At 36.0% G+C, this 17,482-nt stretch overlaps 1 protein-coding gene across 4 annotated transcripts in view; it reads left to right on the top strand.

Moving 5' to 3' along the window:
- Positions 1 to 17,482, top strand: part of AHCTF1 (AT-hook containing transcription factor 1) — an 80,897-nt gene that overhangs the window by 48,902 nt on the left and 14,513 nt on the right. For 2 of the 4 annotated variants that reach the window (XM_032634720.1, XM_032634731.1), the window contains exons 22-30: positions 6,540 to 6,684; positions 6,765 to 6,896; positions 7,586 to 7,736; positions 8,190 to 8,340; positions 8,671 to 8,778; positions 10,964 to 11,156; positions 12,744 to 12,947; positions 13,626 to 14,040; positions 15,640 to 15,763. In XM_032634720.1, the coding sequence (XP_032490611.1) occupies positions 6,540 to 6,684; positions 6,765 to 6,896; positions 7,586 to 7,736; positions 8,190 to 8,340; positions 8,671 to 8,778; positions 10,964 to 11,156; positions 12,744 to 12,947; positions 13,626 to 14,040; positions 15,640 to 15,763 (1,623 nt within the window). The remainder of the gene's footprint in view (positions 1 to 6,539; positions 6,685 to 6,764; positions 6,897 to 7,585; positions 7,737 to 8,189; positions 8,341 to 8,670; positions 8,779 to 10,963; positions 11,157 to 12,743; positions 12,948 to 13,625; positions 14,041 to 15,639; positions 15,764 to 17,482) is intronic. The other 2 variants (XM_032634751.1, XM_032634741.1) reach the window with 1 other exon arrangement.

Raw genomic sequence — 17,482 nt, 5'->3', positions numbered from 1 at the left:
GATAAGTAACAGTGGGGGTTTTTTTGTTTGTTTTTGTTTTTAAATTGAGGTATAGTTGATATACAATATTATATTAGTTTCAAGTGTACAACATAATGGTTTGAATTTGTATGTATTATAAAATAATCACCACAATAGGTCTAGTTAATACCTGTCACCATACATATAGAATTTTTTTTCTTGTGATGAGAACTTTAAAGATTTACTTTTAAATACGCAACTTTTAAATATGCAATACAGTATTATTTACCGTGACTTATTTATTTTATAACTGGAAGTTTGTACCTTTTGACACTTCATCCATTTCACCCACTCCCCACCCCCCTCCTCTGGTAACCACAAATCTGATCTCTTTTTTCATGAGTTTTTGATAGATTCCACATTGAAGTGAGGTTATATGGTATTTGTCTTTCTCTGTCTGACTTAGCATAATACCCTCAAGATCCATCTGTGTTGTCCAAATGGCAAGATTTCATCCTTTTTTGTTGTTTTTACTGAAAGTAAGAAAACAATGTAGGAAGAGGCTGCTTTAGTTTTTGAACTGATACTTGTGCAGAAAGGCAGCCATGTTTCATTGCTCAGGAGGTCATGCAGCTACATACATATTCTGCCCTCCACTTTTATTAGAAAGAAGTAAATGACAAGAAAACAAGCTGATTTTTAGGGACTAATTCAAGAGAGCAAAGTTCTGAGGTATGTCCCATGTTTAGCACATAATCACCTAATTTCCCCAAATGCCTACATCTCTAATCCAACAGAATGATTAACCACAGTGTGCTTAAACATGGAAAAAAGCTAAGCTTGGGAAGTTTGAACTAAAAGCAAGTCAGGCTACACAGTGGTCTTGCTAACATCCATATGCCATGATTGCATAGCAATAGTTAAAATAGCTGAAAAAATTTTGATACTTCAACTATCAGAATACTAACCCTCTCCCCAAACTCACCACATGCTAGATAAGTGAGGTGGTGTTTGGTTTTCCAGCTATTGTTTGAGTTTATATTAATGATGATATTATTTATTAATCTATATCTTTAAAAAAATAACGATACTGGGGGAGAAGCTGCAGCTGAGGCTGGAGTCGCTCTTGGGGACCGAGCCCGCCGTCTACCCGTGGCCGCTGCCGGTCTACTTTCCTGAGTTTCTGGGAAGGCCTGGTTTCCCCAAAGGAACGATTTCTGGTAGAAGTCTGAAGGTCTGACCCAAGAAAAAAAATCCAGTACAGCCAATGAATTGAGGACAAGAAGGTTTCCAATCAGCCTTTCTTTAATTTTCGAGATTGTTAAAAGAAGGCAAAGAAAGAGGAGAAGACCCCTGAGTCAGAGCGCAGGCTCCGGACGCGCAGGCTCAGCGGCCATGGCTCACGGGCCCAGCCACTCTGTGGCATGTGGGATCCTCCCAGACCGGGGCACGAACCCGCGTCCCCTGCATCGGCAGGCGGACTCTCAACCGCTGCACCACCAGGGAAACCCTGCCACTTCTTTATTAAGATCATCTTTCTTTAAAACCATTATGATGGTAGCTTTCCAGTTGTATGAGCTTTATTTATAGACATACCATCACAATTATGGCTTGGCAAATAGGTTTACCTGCAAAGTAATCATGAGACACACTACACGATAGCCTCAAAGTAACAGGTTTAGATTTTCAGCTGTTAACATTGAGTATTCAGTCTTAGTAACATAAAAGTACAATAGAGCTGGAAAACCTTTTTGTATAGGTGCAGTCATTGTCTTTATTCTTTTCTTCCCACTTCCTGTGGGTTTTATTCTGCTGTACTTTTTTTTTTAATTTTTTTAAAATTTATTTTTATTTTTGGCTGTGTTGGGTCTTTGTTGCTGCGTACGAGCTTTTCTCTAGTTCCAGCGAGCGAGGGCTACTCTTTGTTGTGGTGCACGGGCTTCTCATTGTGGTGGCTTCTCTTGTGGAGCATGGGCTCTAGGAGTGTAGGCTTCAGTAGTTGTGGCTCACAGGCTTTAGAGCGCAGGCTCAGTAGTTGTGGCGCACGGGCTTAGTTGCTCCGCGGCATGTGGGATCTTCCTGGACCAGGGCTCGAACCCGTGTCCCCCACGTTGGCAGGCGGATTCCTAACCACTGCACCACCAGGGAAGTGCTTTTTTTTTTTTTTTTTGCGGTACGCGGGCCTCTCACTGTTGTGGCCTCTCCCGTTGCGCAGCACAGGCTCCGGACGCGCAGGCTCAGTGGCCATGGCTCACGGGCCCAGCCGCTCCGCGGCATGTGGGATCTTTCCGGACTGGGGCACGAACCTGTGTCCCCTGCATTGGCAGGCGGACTCCCAACCACTGTGCCACCAGGGAGGCCCAGGGAAGTGCTTTTTAACTCAAGTTGGATGATTTCTCATTCTCAACCCTTTATCTTTACTAATATAAAAACATAAATCTGAATGTTCTGTCTGTGGCATCATCCCACAATTTTAATTATCTTTCTAAGTATTTTAAAATTTTCATTATGATTTTTTTCTCTTCCTATCAGGTATTTAGAAGTTTCACTTTACAAATGTGGGTTTAAAAATTATCTTGTTCTTTTCTATCTTAATTGCATCATGACTACATAATATGATCAATGTGGTACCCATCCTCTAAAATTTATTAAGACTTGTATTCACAAGTAGTCAGTGTGTTGCTCATTTATTAGGTGAGATGTCAAGTGTATTTGTCTAAAAGATCAAGTTTGTTCATTGTGTGGTTTTAATCCTTGTATGTCCTTAATGATGTGTACATGTGTGTGTGTGTGTGTGTGTGTGTGTGGTCTGCTTAATTATTAAGAAAGGTTTGTGGGAGTTCCCTGATGGTTCACTGGTTAAGACTCTGCGCTTCCACTTCAGCAGGGCGTGGGTTTGATCCCTGGTTGGGGAACTAAGATCCTGCATGCCGTGCGATGCAGCGATAGATAGATAGATAGATAGATAGATAGATAGATAGATAGATAGATAGCAAGTTGCCTACTCTAATGAAGGATGTGTTCATTCCTCATAATACTGCTAACTTTTTGTATGTCGAATATTAGATACATAAGAGTTTTTTAAAATGACTTTAACCTTTTATTATTATAGAGTAACCTTCATCATGAGTAATTGTTAATGTAGCTATACCAGTATTCTGTTATTTATGATATATCTTTTCCAAATATTTTAACTTTTACACTAATCACTGGAAACCAGTAGTTGCTTGTTTACCTCTCTGGAATTTGTTTTTTCATTGTGATCTCCATGATGCATTTCAAAAGATTGTTTATATTCAATCTAGCATTTTTAGAGCTTGTCACGGGAGTGTTTTTCAGGCTCTCTTCTTGCTGTATCGCCAAGAACCCCCATACATTTCTTATTGAAATAACTTTTACTATCAACATGCTAGTTTAGCCTTTAATCAGTTGAAGTGATTTTCTTACTGCTTTTCCTGGCATCATGCCTTTCTGCCATAGGAAGCAGGAGAGAGTGGGAATTTGAAACTTAACTTATTTTAAAATTTATGAACGTGTTGGCCCAAAATGGAGCATCAGTTTCTTGTAGTTGGAGGTAACTGTGTCTTCTCCTGCTAGGGGAGAAACTGGGAAAAAAACATTATTTGTCTTTTGCTTTCAGGTATGCTCACTGTTACTAGATTAATATTTGATCAGTCATAAATAAATTAATCTTACTCCTACTAGTATGTCTGCTCAACTGGGGGTAGATATCGTACTTTAAAGTGGAAAACTTAAAATATATATCCATGGGCTGGGGGAAGAGGGGCAAGAATATGGCTCTTTCTGTTTTTGAATAGTAAGATAAATACATGCTTCTTTCTAAAGGTACAAAAGGATACACAGTGAATTCCCAGCCTCCTAAGCTTCCTCCCACTACCCACACAATGTTAATTTCTAGTGTATCCTTCCTAAGCTGTTTTGGACCTACTAAGCAAATGTGTATATATGTCATTTTCACCCCCTCTCCCTTTTTAAAAAAATACAAACAGCATACTGTACATCATTCTGCAATATACTTTTAAAGCTAGTTTGGAATTCATTTCATAATAGTACATAAAGAGTGGATGTACCAGTATTTTTTTAACTGGCTTCCCTTAGTGAACATTTAGGTGGTTTTAATGTTTTACCATTTTAAACACTGCTGTGTGTGAGTAACCACCCATTTTACACAAGTGCAAATTTATTTTGTAAGGTAAAATCCTGGAAGTGGAATTACTGGGTAAAAGGATATTTGCAACTGTAATTTTGATAATGGCATGTTGCCTTCCATGAATGTCATGCCAGTTTAACCCCCCTAATAATAATTAATCATATTAATATTACCATTTTCACCTATCAGTTTTATCCATCTGATAGGTGAAAATGGTAATATTAATATCTCACTATAATAATTGAACACATCTTTTCATAAAGAGCTATTTTATGAAGTCAGAATGACCAGTCTTTTCCACTTCAATATTATTATTTAATCCTCTCACTGCTTCTATTACCATTCTATGTTTTTTGTTTTATCATTTAAATTTTTGATACATCTGAAATTTATTTTGGTTTAAGCATTTTGTAAGAAGATTGCAGAATACACAAAAAGTAGAATAGTGCAATGACTATTCCGTACACCCATCCTAAATCAAATTCAACAGATACCAAGATTTTATTATACCCACTTCATCTATTTCTTTATATTAAAATTAATGGTGAGGTGTTCATTCATCCTCATTAGCTATTTTTCTTTCTACAAAAATGGTGTGCTCATTTTAACATTCCCAGATTTTTGATTTAGGAAAAAAATTAGTCCTCTTAGATACTCAGGTTATAACAACTACACTGTCATGCCTGTCCTGGTAGAAGAAGAAGTGGAAGGCAATTTCAGATGCAGATTTTTAGGGAATACACCACAAATGTTTTACTTATTTGGGTCGTTAGTTTTATAAGTTCTGTGGAATACGTTAAAATATTCTAATCCCCAAACAATAAAATTAACAGGGCCCTGAACTGCCAGCAGTGGGATTTGCTTCCCCAGGAAACTTTGTGTCTAGTGGGAGTCTGGGACAGTGCTGCCAAAATTTCCTCAGATGCATTTTCATTATGAATACTAATTGCTGTAACTTTGTTCACACATTCTGTGTTTCTTACGAGGGTCAGTTATTTATTTATAAGTCCTTCTTTCAGTTTTTGTTTTTATTTCAATAAAAACTATAGCTAAAGCTTTTTAATTAAGTTGCCTATTAAAATCAAAATTATTCACTTAAAATTAGGAATGATGATTTTTTTTTTAGAAAATTATTCCTATCTGCTTGCCATTTTTTATTCTACCCCTGCTTCTGACTTGACAGTTATCAGCCCTTCCAAAAATTCTACCTGTCAAGATTAATCATTGTTAATCTTAGTGTATATTTTTCCAGACATTTTGTTATCTAAATAAATATATAAACATTTATAGGCTTTGTTTATTGATTAATTTTTAGAAATTATAGTTATTCATGCTGTTTTTTTGTTTGTTTTTTGCGGTACGCGGGCCTCTCACTGTAGCAGCCTCTCCTGTTGCGGAGCACGGGCTCCGGACGCGCAGGCTCAGCGGCCATGGCTCACGGGCCCAGCCGCTCCGCGGCATGTGGGATCTTCCCAGACCGGGGCACAAACCCGTGTCCCCTGCATCGGCAGGCGGACTCTCAACCACTGCGCCACCAGCGAAGCCCATTCATGCTGTTTTAAGCTTATTTCTACTTAACAATATATCATGAGAAACACTGCTTCATTTAACACTTTATTGCCCACAGAAGGATGTTTCAGCAGCCCCACATGTTATCTGAAACTGTCTAATTTGACCCAAGTTCTCCAGTCAGATCTTGCTATAGATCAGCCAAAATCGTCTGTTACTAAGCTAAGTCCTTTATTTTCCCATCAATACAATATGCTGTTTCTGTCTGTAGGTCTTTGCTCATTTTCCACTCTTCTCATGCTGAGTGTCACCTCCTTAAGAACCTCGCTTTAATCTTTCAGTACTGTGCAGACCACATTAGTTTTTTGTCTTCTTGAACTCTTGGGTACAGACGGTCCCTGACTTAAAATGGTTCGACTTGGCAATTTTTCAACTTTAAAATGGTGCAAAGCAATATGCTTGTATGAAGTAGAAACCATACTTCAAATTTTGAATTTTGATCTTTTCCTGAGCTAATGATATGCAGTGTGATTCTCTCTAATGATGCTGAGCAGTGACAGCAAGCTGCAGCTCCCAGTCAGCCATGTGATCACGAGGGTAAATAATTCATATGCTTAAAACCATTCTCTACCCATAGAACAATTCTGTTTTTTACTTTCAGTGCAGTATTCAATAAATTACGTGAAATATTCAACATTTTATTATAATATAAAGTCTTTAGAGATGCCTTATCTTCTGGTTGACAACTTCATTATGCAGTGATTAGTATTCTATAAAATTTTAAAGTACTTTTAAATTACATGTACAAAGTATCTTTGGGATTCTTCAGGTGGATTACTTGTTTTGAAGATTTTAAATAGCTTTTCTAAAACTAAACTTTGATAAATATTGATTTCAGGTGCATGGTTGAAGCCTGGAGTTTACTGCGACAGCATTCTAATAGGTTGGATATAGAGGAGTTGCTCAAGCACACATATGAAGTCTGTCAGGAAATGGGCTTAATGGAGGATTTACTGAAGCTGCCGTTCACAGACACTGAACAGGTAATGACTTATCAGTGTAAACTTATATCCAGAAACTCAGGATAAGTTAGTGGCTTACAAATCTATTTTGTTTTTTCTAGGAGTGTTTGGTGAGATTTTTACAGTCCAGTGCCAGTGTTCAGAATCATGAATTCCTTTTAGTTCACCATTTGCAGCGTGCCAATTATATTCCTGCCTTGAAGCTGAACCAAACTCTGAAGATAAAGCTTATGGTACAGTTAAACTTGTTTTATTATGGGGGACAAGAGAATAGGGAAAACAGGTGACTTTATTATATGAGAGCTTGTAGTTCAGTAGCCGCTGAGCATTGTATAACCTTGAGTTTAGGAAATCCTCTTCTTGGCTTCTGTAGCAGAATTGAGAAACAGGGTATTGTTACTTATCTAATTCTTTCATATATGCAATTTCTGTTTAGATATCTGCCCACAGTCTTGCCAGACTTACTGCTTCACTCGGAAAACAAGAGGAATTGGTAGAGGATAGCAGTAGGAAATAAATAGTGCAACAAGTATGGACTGTAGGGGTTGGGCTAATTGTTCATTTGCTCTGTGTGAACAAATGAGCACACTCTCTGAACCTTTGTTTCGTCAGTTGCAAAATGACAATATCTCTGTGTGAGGATGCACAGAGGTGTGTGTGAACATGTTGCTTAGTAAATGATAGCGATTGCTTTTATTGTGAATAATCAAGGCTGGGAAGGAGAGGCTTAGAATTTAGTGATAGGTAGGGACTGATGAAGCAATTAGGTGTGTGTATGAGGTCCTTGGTTTGGAAGAATGGATATGTAGGAAGGAGGAAGATATTCTTGCGTATTCATAATTAATGTTAAATGGTAAATATATAAACATAGCACTAACATTTTTGAAGATTAAATTTTTACCAGTTATGATATGTTCAACAGAATGATCGTGATCCTCGTTTGCGAGAGAGATCAGTGGCTCGAAATTCTATATTAGACCAATATGGGAAAATTCTTCCTAGAGTCCAGCGAAAATTAGCCACTGAGCGAGCTAAGCCTTACCATCTGTCAGCATCATCAGTTCTTCGAGAAGGTAGGATATCATTGAAAAATGTCATAAAGTATTGGGCTAGAAAAGATATTGAGTGATTGATTATCTTCTGAAACCATCGTTATCTTCTATTTAGCTCAATGTTGCTTTGATTCCTCACAGTGGTACTTTTTTTTTTTTTTTTTACTGGCTACTCTACCCCAAGAACTCAAAAGCTTTCTTGGAACTTTTTACAGTTTATTTAATACAAAATGACAGAACTCTTTTTATTTCATTTGAAGACTCCTGTCTAACTTCTAGAAAATATGTAGAATAATTACTTTACCATCTCCTAAAAGCCCAAATTGTTAAATTTCTGCATAGATGTTACTAAACCAAATATAACTTTAACTGCTCTTACGTTGTGTTTCGTTTTCTCCAATCACTCTTTCATATTAATCTATTAAAATTCTGGTGTTAGAGATGAAATTAAATCCTACCTTTTTCATTTTACAGTTTCTAGGCCAAGACCATTATCAGCAGTTCCAAAGCAAGCTGTAACAGGGACTGTGTTAACAAGATCTACTTTCATCAGTAATGTGTTATCTAAAATTGGAGAGGTCTGGGCAAGTAATGAGCCTAAAAATAGCATCTCTGTCTACAATAGGTATGTTTTTCTTACACCTTTTATAGTCATGCTACTTGTTAATCTTTCCTGGATATCAGCTGCATTCATAAACAATCCAGCCTTAGAGCTTATTAATGTATATAAAAAGGAAAACTCTTTTTTATGTTGTCTACTTTTCTTGCAAGAAGAATGTTCTTTGTCTTGAAATTTAAAACCAAATTATGTTCATTATTTGTAAATAAGCAGAAATGCACTAAGGAAGAAAATGAAAGCCCCCTTCTCCCATCTGATCTCACCTTCTTACAGCATTTGTAATTTAATCCTCCTCATGATACATAATCAAAAGTTAAATTTTTATTTTCTTTGTAGTCCTAAAATAGAGGAACCATCTCCTATAGTATATTCCCTCCCAGATCCAGAGCTGCCTGAGGCATTTGTTGGAACACCAGTTTCAAAAGCATCACAAAAAATTTCTAGGTAAGAATTTATTAAATCACTTTTAAAAGACAAGGTTAGATAAGAATTACACTGTGATATAAAATTTGTCTTTCTCTATCTGACTTACTTTACTTAGTATGGTATTCTCTAGGTCCATCCATGTTGCTGCAAATGACAACATTTCATTCTTTTTTTATGACTAATTCCATTATATATATATACCACATTTTCTTAAACCAGTTGTCTGTTGATTGGCACTTGGGTTGTTTCCATGTCTTGGCTATTGTAAATAGTCCTGCTGTGAACATTGGGGCGTGTGTACCTTTTCGAATTAGAATTTTCTTCATTTCTGGATATATGCCTAGGAATGGGATTGCTGGGTCATATGGTAACTCTATTTTTAGTTTTTTAAGGAACCTCCATACTGTTCTCCATAGTGGCTGCACCAATTTACATTCCCAGCAACAGTGTAGGAGGGTTCGTATTTCTCCACACCCTCTCCAGCATTTATTATTTGTAGACTTTTTGATGATAGCCGTTCTGACCAGTGTGAGGTGATACAGTTAATAATTACACTGTAATTTTTAAATTGTCTTTAAAATTTTTATAAATATTGTTTTAAATTCTTGAATGAGTTTTTAATGCTTGCTGTAAATGAATAATTTGGGCAGTATTATAGTAATTTTAAGAAATTTTGCATCAGTTGATTGCTTAGAATTTTTGCTTAATGATTTCAGACTGCCTAGAGAAAAGAAGCAAACTTTATTTTATTAAAATCATGAGCAAAATAAACTTTAATCTCATTGTTGATTGACCCATGAATAAAGCTTATTTTTATAAATCCCAACTAATCTTGGTTGGCTTCTTAAAGCTTGTTCCTGTGTAACAGAGCCTACTAAAATGTCTTAAGTGGCTTCAGATGCAATAATATTTTATTTCTTAACCTGTGGTATTAGAAAAGTAAATAGTAAAAAAAAAGAAAAAGAAAAGTAAATAGTTAAATTGAAATTTTGCATCCAACATGAAATTGTGGTTGTGTTTATTTTATTTAAGAACATTGAAGAGTTGAGAAGTGTTCATGATCATCAATAGCAGAGAACAAACAAGTGTCTCGATGTAATGATTCTTTCTCTTTAATAATATGACCATAATTGTTGGAAATTTTTGATTGTTTACATTTTATCAGTGGCAGAATGACATAATTTTATGGGAATAAAGTTATCTGAATCTATGATACTAAGAATAAAGTACTCAGAATAAGTTAATAACTTAAAAGCAATTGGGGCCAAAGCTGTTTGTAGTGTGCATAATGGATATATTTTCAAATCGTGAAAGGATTTTCCCTTTCTTGGATTAGATTTTATTAGATTGAGGTTCTTTTCCTTTAATTACCCTCAGGAGATGGCAAGAAGATTGCTTCAAATGGACGTCATTATCACTGGCATTCTGTTTTCGTACCAGTAGTTTTGATATTTTTCCCACAAGTCACTTTTTCTCAGTTCCTTTGTATCTTAATAGATCTGGGGTTCAAGAAAGGAGCGATAATAAAAGTGTTAAGGCTCTCTCTCCTATCATTCGATATAAAAATATCCAGGACACTATAGAAAGCCATTTAGTAGAATCCTGGGATTCTCTTTTGCCACTAACCTCATTAATTTGAGAAAATTAACTTTTTTTTTTGGTTGGTAAGTCTAGTCTTCATTGTGATCAGAACCATAAAGGTAAATAAACCAGTATTCATTAGGTACCTCACGTGGGTGAAAGGAATTTTTATGTTGTGAAAGTGAATTGTAGCAAATGGATTGCTAGGGAAACGTAGCAAATGGATTGCTAGGGAAACATTGCCTTGTTTTTTTGAGTATTTAAATCATTAACAGTTCATCTTCATTTGAAAATAATGCCTGGCACATCGTAGGGGCTCAGTAAATATTGGTAAAAGGGAGGGAGGAGGGCTAGAACTCCTTTTCAGGGTTGCGGGGGGATGACCAAATTGTTATCTAGAATTCATAATTCTCTTTTTTGCTACTGAATTAATTTTGATTTCTGGAACTACGGGTGGCATTACAGTAATATACTTGTCTGAATTTATATTTTCATATGGTTATATTTACCAGTGAATATAGAAGTCTGCGTAATTAAATGGGATACTAATTCTTTGGTTCCTTCAGTATAACTCAAGTATGTTACCAGGATTTTTCTATTTATATATATGCTGTGATTACAGACTGCTGGATTTGGTTGTTCATCCTGTCCCCCAGCCTTCTCAGTGTTTGGGATTTATTCAGCAAAGCCCCACAAGATCTCCTTTGTCCCTGGCGTCCACCTCATTGCCAGTAAATTCACAATCAAAAGGATCACGTCCCAATTCTTTCAGGGCTTCAGAATTACATTTACTTGAAACTCCTCTTGTAGTTAAGGTAAGTATAAACATGTCTAGCGTTCCTAGTGAAGCTAGGAAGTTCTTACTTTTCAAGTAGCAGAGAGAAATAAGCTGTTTATAATTGATATCTTTGGGTAATAAGGGGCTTTAAGCCTTTATTTTCCTTTTTTCTTTTCTGTGGATATGTTTCCACAATGCTTACTGTATTTTTATATTTTCAGAAACAGACTATTAAATTTACCCTTTGTGGTTAATGGGCACTATGCTCAAGGTTAACAGTTACATTGCTCTGAAAGTAATGCAAGCCTCTGTGGTTATTATAAATAGGCCTTTTTCCTTTGAAAAATGCTTTCATATTCTTGGGTTTGCTTTTTTTTTTAATTCAGTTTCTAATAGCATTTTGCCATTATTTCTTTCCTTTATCACATTCTTTTTAGTTCTTAATATTTTTAGAAAAATTTATTTAAAAATTCTGGCTTCAATAAAATTATAAACTGTTACTCTTTCCTACTATCAGTAGGGAATTGCTTTTTCCTTCACCCACTCTGATAAATTATTAGCTGAGAAACCACAAAACTAAACTTGTGATGACTGGTAGCAGTGGACTTTTACCCTCCCGTTGTCAAAATGTTTTCACATATGTTATCCACAAGCTCGTTGTCCAGTGCTCTGGATTCATTCCCAGAAGCTTTCTTTTTTTGTTGTTGTTTTTTCTTAATTGTTTCTGGATATCCAGCATTTAACGTGAAGCCAGGGAATTCTTATTTTTCAGGTTGGATAAAAGATACTTTAATAAATGCTAGACCTAAAATAGTTATTAAAAGAAGTTGAAAAGAAGCTTGCTAAGATTATTAAGTTCCTGACATTTAATATCCAGTATAGTAATACTTTTTTTCTTCTATAGAAAAACATTCACATTTTATTCTCTAGGGCTAAGTTCAAATGAAATTAAATGAGGGAATAATTTTGTACTTGCTACCAAAATGAATCTAGGAAAAAAATCGGTATAATCTTGTAACAGATCTAATGGAATTTAATAATGTAACAGGATCCAATAATTTGTTTACTAGTCCTTTAGAGGAGAGGTTAAGTGAAGGAATTATCAGTATTTCTGCTAACTAGTTCCTATGCTAATTATTTGTATTCATTATAGTAAACCAGTCAGAATTCTTATAAGTAATTCAGTTACTATTGGAGTCGTGATGGAATTATATTTTTTCTAAAACATTCTAAAAGTTAGTCTAATTTAGATTAGCTTGCTATAATTAAACTAGGTTCTGTTCGTCACACACTATCATCTCTTTCACCTAACTAAAGTTTTCTAAGCAATAGTTAAATAATTTATCTTATCTCAGCACTTTATTAAGTTGAACTTAAACCTGGGAATAACCAAGGTCTTTAGAATGATTATGGATGTAGCTTTATGGTTTATTTTTATAGCCTTATATATAGAAAGCCCTGAGTAGAATTTTGTATTTCCAGTAATGTGTAATACAACTTTTTATTGATATTTTTATTGGAGATGAGAATATAGCCACCATTGTGACTCGCTTGGCCCTGTCTGTCCTTGTGTAGGTGCCTTTTACAAACACTAATGGTGAATTCCATTTGCTCTTTGTCATAGAAAGCTAAGACTTTGGCTATGTCAGTTACTTCCCCTGGATTTGCTGAGTTCACTCCTCAATCCATCCTAAGGTCTGGTCTTCGAACAACACCTTTAGCGTCTCCCTCTTTGTCACCTGGAAGGTCTCTTACTCCTCCTTTACGACTTAAAGAAACTAGAATTTCGTTCATGGAAGAAGGCATAACCACAAAATGGACTGCTGGAGTAAGTTTGATAATAGTTGGAACAAAAGGATTTAATAAGAATATATTAGCTCTTATAAGTAAAAAGTTAGATAAATTGATTTATATAATATCACTATAGATTTTTATATACAGTCTTGCAGGTAGTCATAAAATCAGAAGACATTAGTTCAGAAGGCAACTTTAGGGCCTTGGCCAAGCCAAACCCATCACTTACAGGTGAAGAAAATAGGACTAGAAGCACCAAGCCAAATTATCTATAACCAAATAGCTTTTTGGTGGTAGAAATGGGACTAGAATTGTTTTGTTTTGTTTTTTTAAATTTCTTTGTTTTTTTTAACCCGTATTGTACTGCTTCTCTTATTAAGTTCCTAGTTCGTTGTCTGTTTAGGGAGGGTATGTCTTCAGAGCTCCACTGTAGGTTAATAGGAACTCATTGGTGCTTATTGGGCATCTTGCCTATTCTGTGTTTTAGTCTTTTGGGATTAGTGATCTATTACCAGTTAGAGAACCGTTAACAATCATTAACTTTTAATCAGTAATCTGAAGAGAATGGATTTAGAATAAGTGAATTTTGATGGAGAAAAGAATTTGGAGAAAAACGGAACGTGGAAAGGGTGGGTATGATTGGGATGGATAGCTTAGATGTGACTGATTTTTACTAGTAAAATTATTTTTCTCCAAACCTTTTACTTAACAGGCTGCAGATGACAGCAAAACAAAAGCATTAATTACTGCACCTTTCCATAAATGTGCAGTTCCAGCAGAAGCTGAATGGCTGAAGAATAAAGATAAGGCAACATCTTTTCCCCTGAATAGCCCTGAAAAGGACCATCAAGAAATTAATGTGAGGTCACAGGATACAACTTCACAAAGTTTGGAGAAACTGGATGTGAACATAGAAAATAGCAACACTTCAGCCAGATCAGACCAGACTACCTTGGAGTATCAGGATGCTCCATCACCAGAAGACTTTGAAGGTATTTTCATGGCCTCTAAGCCAGTGACATGCTCTTCCACTGAACAAATTACTAATTTAACTGAACAGACTGAGAACAGTGATAAAGATACATTTGAATTGGAAGTAACTCCTCCAGACCTGGAGAAACAAATGGGTAAGAACTCATCCCAAATATTCAAAATGGCCATTGATACTCTTCAGTAAAATCTGTAATAGAGGTTTTTCTGTCATAAGAAAAGCATCGGGGTTAAATAATTGTATGGTCACAGCACAGTAGGTTCTAGACATAATACACATATCTTAATTCTTTCCACTTACAAATATGGCTTATTTATATTGTTACATTCATTATAAGTAGGTATGAGATTTGAGGAGAGGAGAACTTAATGTGTGTTCTGTTTTTATTTGGAAATGAAATTTGGAAAAGAACAGTAATGGTTAAGGAAGAAATGTCAGGTATCAGTGTGACTTAAGGTCTTCCTATAGCTATGAGAAATAATAATACTACCTTTACAGACTAGATTAACGTATCCATACAGCAGCCTCAACTTTCTAGAAGGCTGCTCAGAAAACAGGAAGTTCATTCTACTCTCCATCCCTACCTCCAAAATAATCACTGGAAACTGAAAAGTAATGTCCAAAGACCCATGAATTTAGTGGCCTTATATTCATTTGTCAAAAAAATTTTGAGCCCCTAATTTATGTGCAACAGGTGGGCTCCGGCTTTGTGTGTGCTAAGTGATAAAGTAATAAGTAGACATAGCACCTGCCCACATGTAATTTTGAACCTAGTGGATTATATCAAACAAGCACGTACAATGCAGTTTGATAAATGCTACACTGGGGAACATAGAAGGGACCAGTAGAACACCAGGAAGGGGAGAGATTTGGCTTAGAATTGGCGGATCAGAAAAGTTATTCTATTTTTATGTTTTCTTACCCTGCATAGATTTAAAGGTAATTCTTAACTTTAAATACGTAAAACCCAATACTTATATAAAAATCTGTGTCATAGTGGTTTCTTTGGGGAAATACGTTCTGCCTAAGCTGAACTAAGGTTTCTTAAAATGTGAATGCAGTGAAATTTGGGCTATGATGTCTTTATTTAATAAATATACACATTATTAATTGCTCTAAGAATTTAGGACTCTCTTTATAAATAGCATATGTTTAGAAGTTTACATTACTCTTTTGATGTGCTGTGTTCCACTGAAATATTTGAATGGTGAAAGTTCGACAAGGATGTTCATGGCAGTATCTTCATTGATTAGTCCTAAAATGATTAGACAGTCTCAAATAGAAACATTTATTGTTTTTGTGGGGGATTATGTAGCACAAACTTTAGAGTGAAATAAGCTAGATTTGAATCTTACTAGCTCAGCTAGTTACTAGGTTTGTGATCTGGGATAAGCAGTGTAACCATATGCTTCTGTTTTCTCATCTGTAAAATGGGAGTAATAGTACTACCTCTTTGGATGTTGAGGATTAAGAGAGTTGTTAAATGTAAAACACTTGCAACAGTGCCTGTTAAGCCAAAAGTGTGAGTGGTAGATGAAAGAGAGGGGGTTGGGAGGGGGGCTCTTGACCTAGGCTCAGAGAATTAGAAGGAACTTGCAGTCTGATGCCAATGGAGTAATCTAAAAGTACAAAAAGCAGACCCAACAACTTATTGAAAAGGAATAGGCCAAGACCGTGAGTAATCGCTAAACATTTAGCCTAAATAATTATGAATGTTCTTAACTGTGATTTATAGGCACTTTAGAAGATGCAGAAACAAAGGATCTCTTAGTTGCAGAGGGAGCACTTTCAGAATTAAATACCTTAAGCCCCATTCAAGGAGTTGAAGCTTCTCTTTGTGTACCATCAGTCTGTGAAGGGTAAGTTTATAGAGAAAATTTCAAATATTAATAAAGTTTAATGCAACTGTGAAGCAGTAGTAAATATTGATATTTGTTCTATGCATAGATGAGCTCTTATTTTGATCTTTGGCATTTCCATTTTGGTAATGTTTTCTGCTATGAAAGAAGTTAATTTGTACAACTGTGTTATTTCGTAGTTATTATGAAATCTGAGAATGATACCAGATGTTTCCTAAATATATAGAGCCATGATAAGTTGAGGCAGAACTCTTTAATATTCTTTGGTGATTCTATTTTTGTTGAATACCAAAAGTGTCACTCACAGCCACGCATCCCTCCATGCTGTCCCGTTTTCAGTGTTTCAGGATGATCAGGTATGTATCCTGTAGCACCAAGGCAGAGCATAAGGGAGATGGTTCAGAGGCAGTAGTGTTCCCTGCCATTTGATTGATACAAGACTCTAGCAGTTTTTGTTTTTCAGTGACTGCTGGAACTGTTATGCTCCCAATTATTCCATTTCATTTAGCACTTAACACATTTAGCCCGTGTACTAGATGATGTATGGCAGTGCTACTTAAAGTGCGGTCTAATAAGATAGATGCCAGTTCCCAGTTTATGGTCTACAACAAGATAGCAGCTTCTGTTAGAATATATATCAGTAGCCTTTTTCGAAAGTCAGCTGAGCTAATCAGTGAAGTAATTGATTGATTGACCTTCTGGCATAAACTCTTTATCTCACTGCAAGACTGGACACATCAGCACTTTGAGTAGCACTGTTGCAGAGCAGGGGTCTCCAACCCCTGGGCTGCGGACCGGTACCGGTTAGGAACCGGGCTGCACAGCAGGAGGTGAGTGGCGGGCGAGCAAGTGAAGCTTCATCTGTCGCTCCCCATCGCTCGCATTACTGCCTGAACCATCCCCCCTCATCCGTGGAAAAACTGTCTTCCACGAAACTGGTCCCTGGTGCCAAAAAGGTTGACCGCTGTTGTAGAGAATACCAAAAAAGTGGCAGCTTCAGTTATCAAGTAGTAAGGGTAATTAACTAAGATTAGCCCACATAAAATGTGATAATTTAAGGCATTGTAAATGGTTCATTAATTTATAAGTCTTGAGAGTGACTTCACAAACCACCCACAAAAATCAGTATCATGATAGCCACCTCTCATACATGGAACTCAATCAGATGCTTCACTTCTGAGAAGAGAAATCCTGATAAACTGTCATCTTTGCCAGGCCTTCATGGAAAAAGAGGGAGAAACAGTACAAAAGGATTATCAAGATGGTTTAATTCTAAGGTTTTTAAAATTTTAATGAAAACTAATATTGTAATGGGTTTGATGGATAATTACAACAATGGCAAATCAAAAGAGCCACCATCAGTAACAATCTAGGTGAATATTCACCATCCTTGGCAAGCTAGTTCCTTTTTAAATGTAAACTTACTTGGTTGTGGGTTCTTAATTATCCTTACTATAAATATTGTGATTGAGTTAAGTCTTACAAATATACCTACAAATAAGTGTGTATATATTCCAAATACATACTTTTTCTTGAATTTACTTTACAGTTTGTCCAGTTTAAAAAATCAGCATGCTTTAGTTGGCTTTAGGGAAAGGCCAGCTCAGAATAGAAAGGGACCACTGTCAACATCTTTCCAGAACACTTATCAAGTGAATTAACGCAGGTCACACTGGTCTACGATTTTGAGTCATTTATCATGTGCTTTCCAGTTAGCAT

Source organism: Phocoena sinus, chromosome 1 (assembly GCF_008692025.1).
Source record: "Phocoena sinus isolate mPhoSin1 chromosome 1, mPhoSin1.pri, whole genome shotgun sequence".
NCBI lineage: Eukaryota > Metazoa > Chordata > Mammalia > Artiodactyla > Phocoenidae > Phocoena > Phocoena sinus.
Note: the sequence above shows the minus strand (reverse complement) of the source record. Positions and strands in the feature narration are given on the sequence as shown.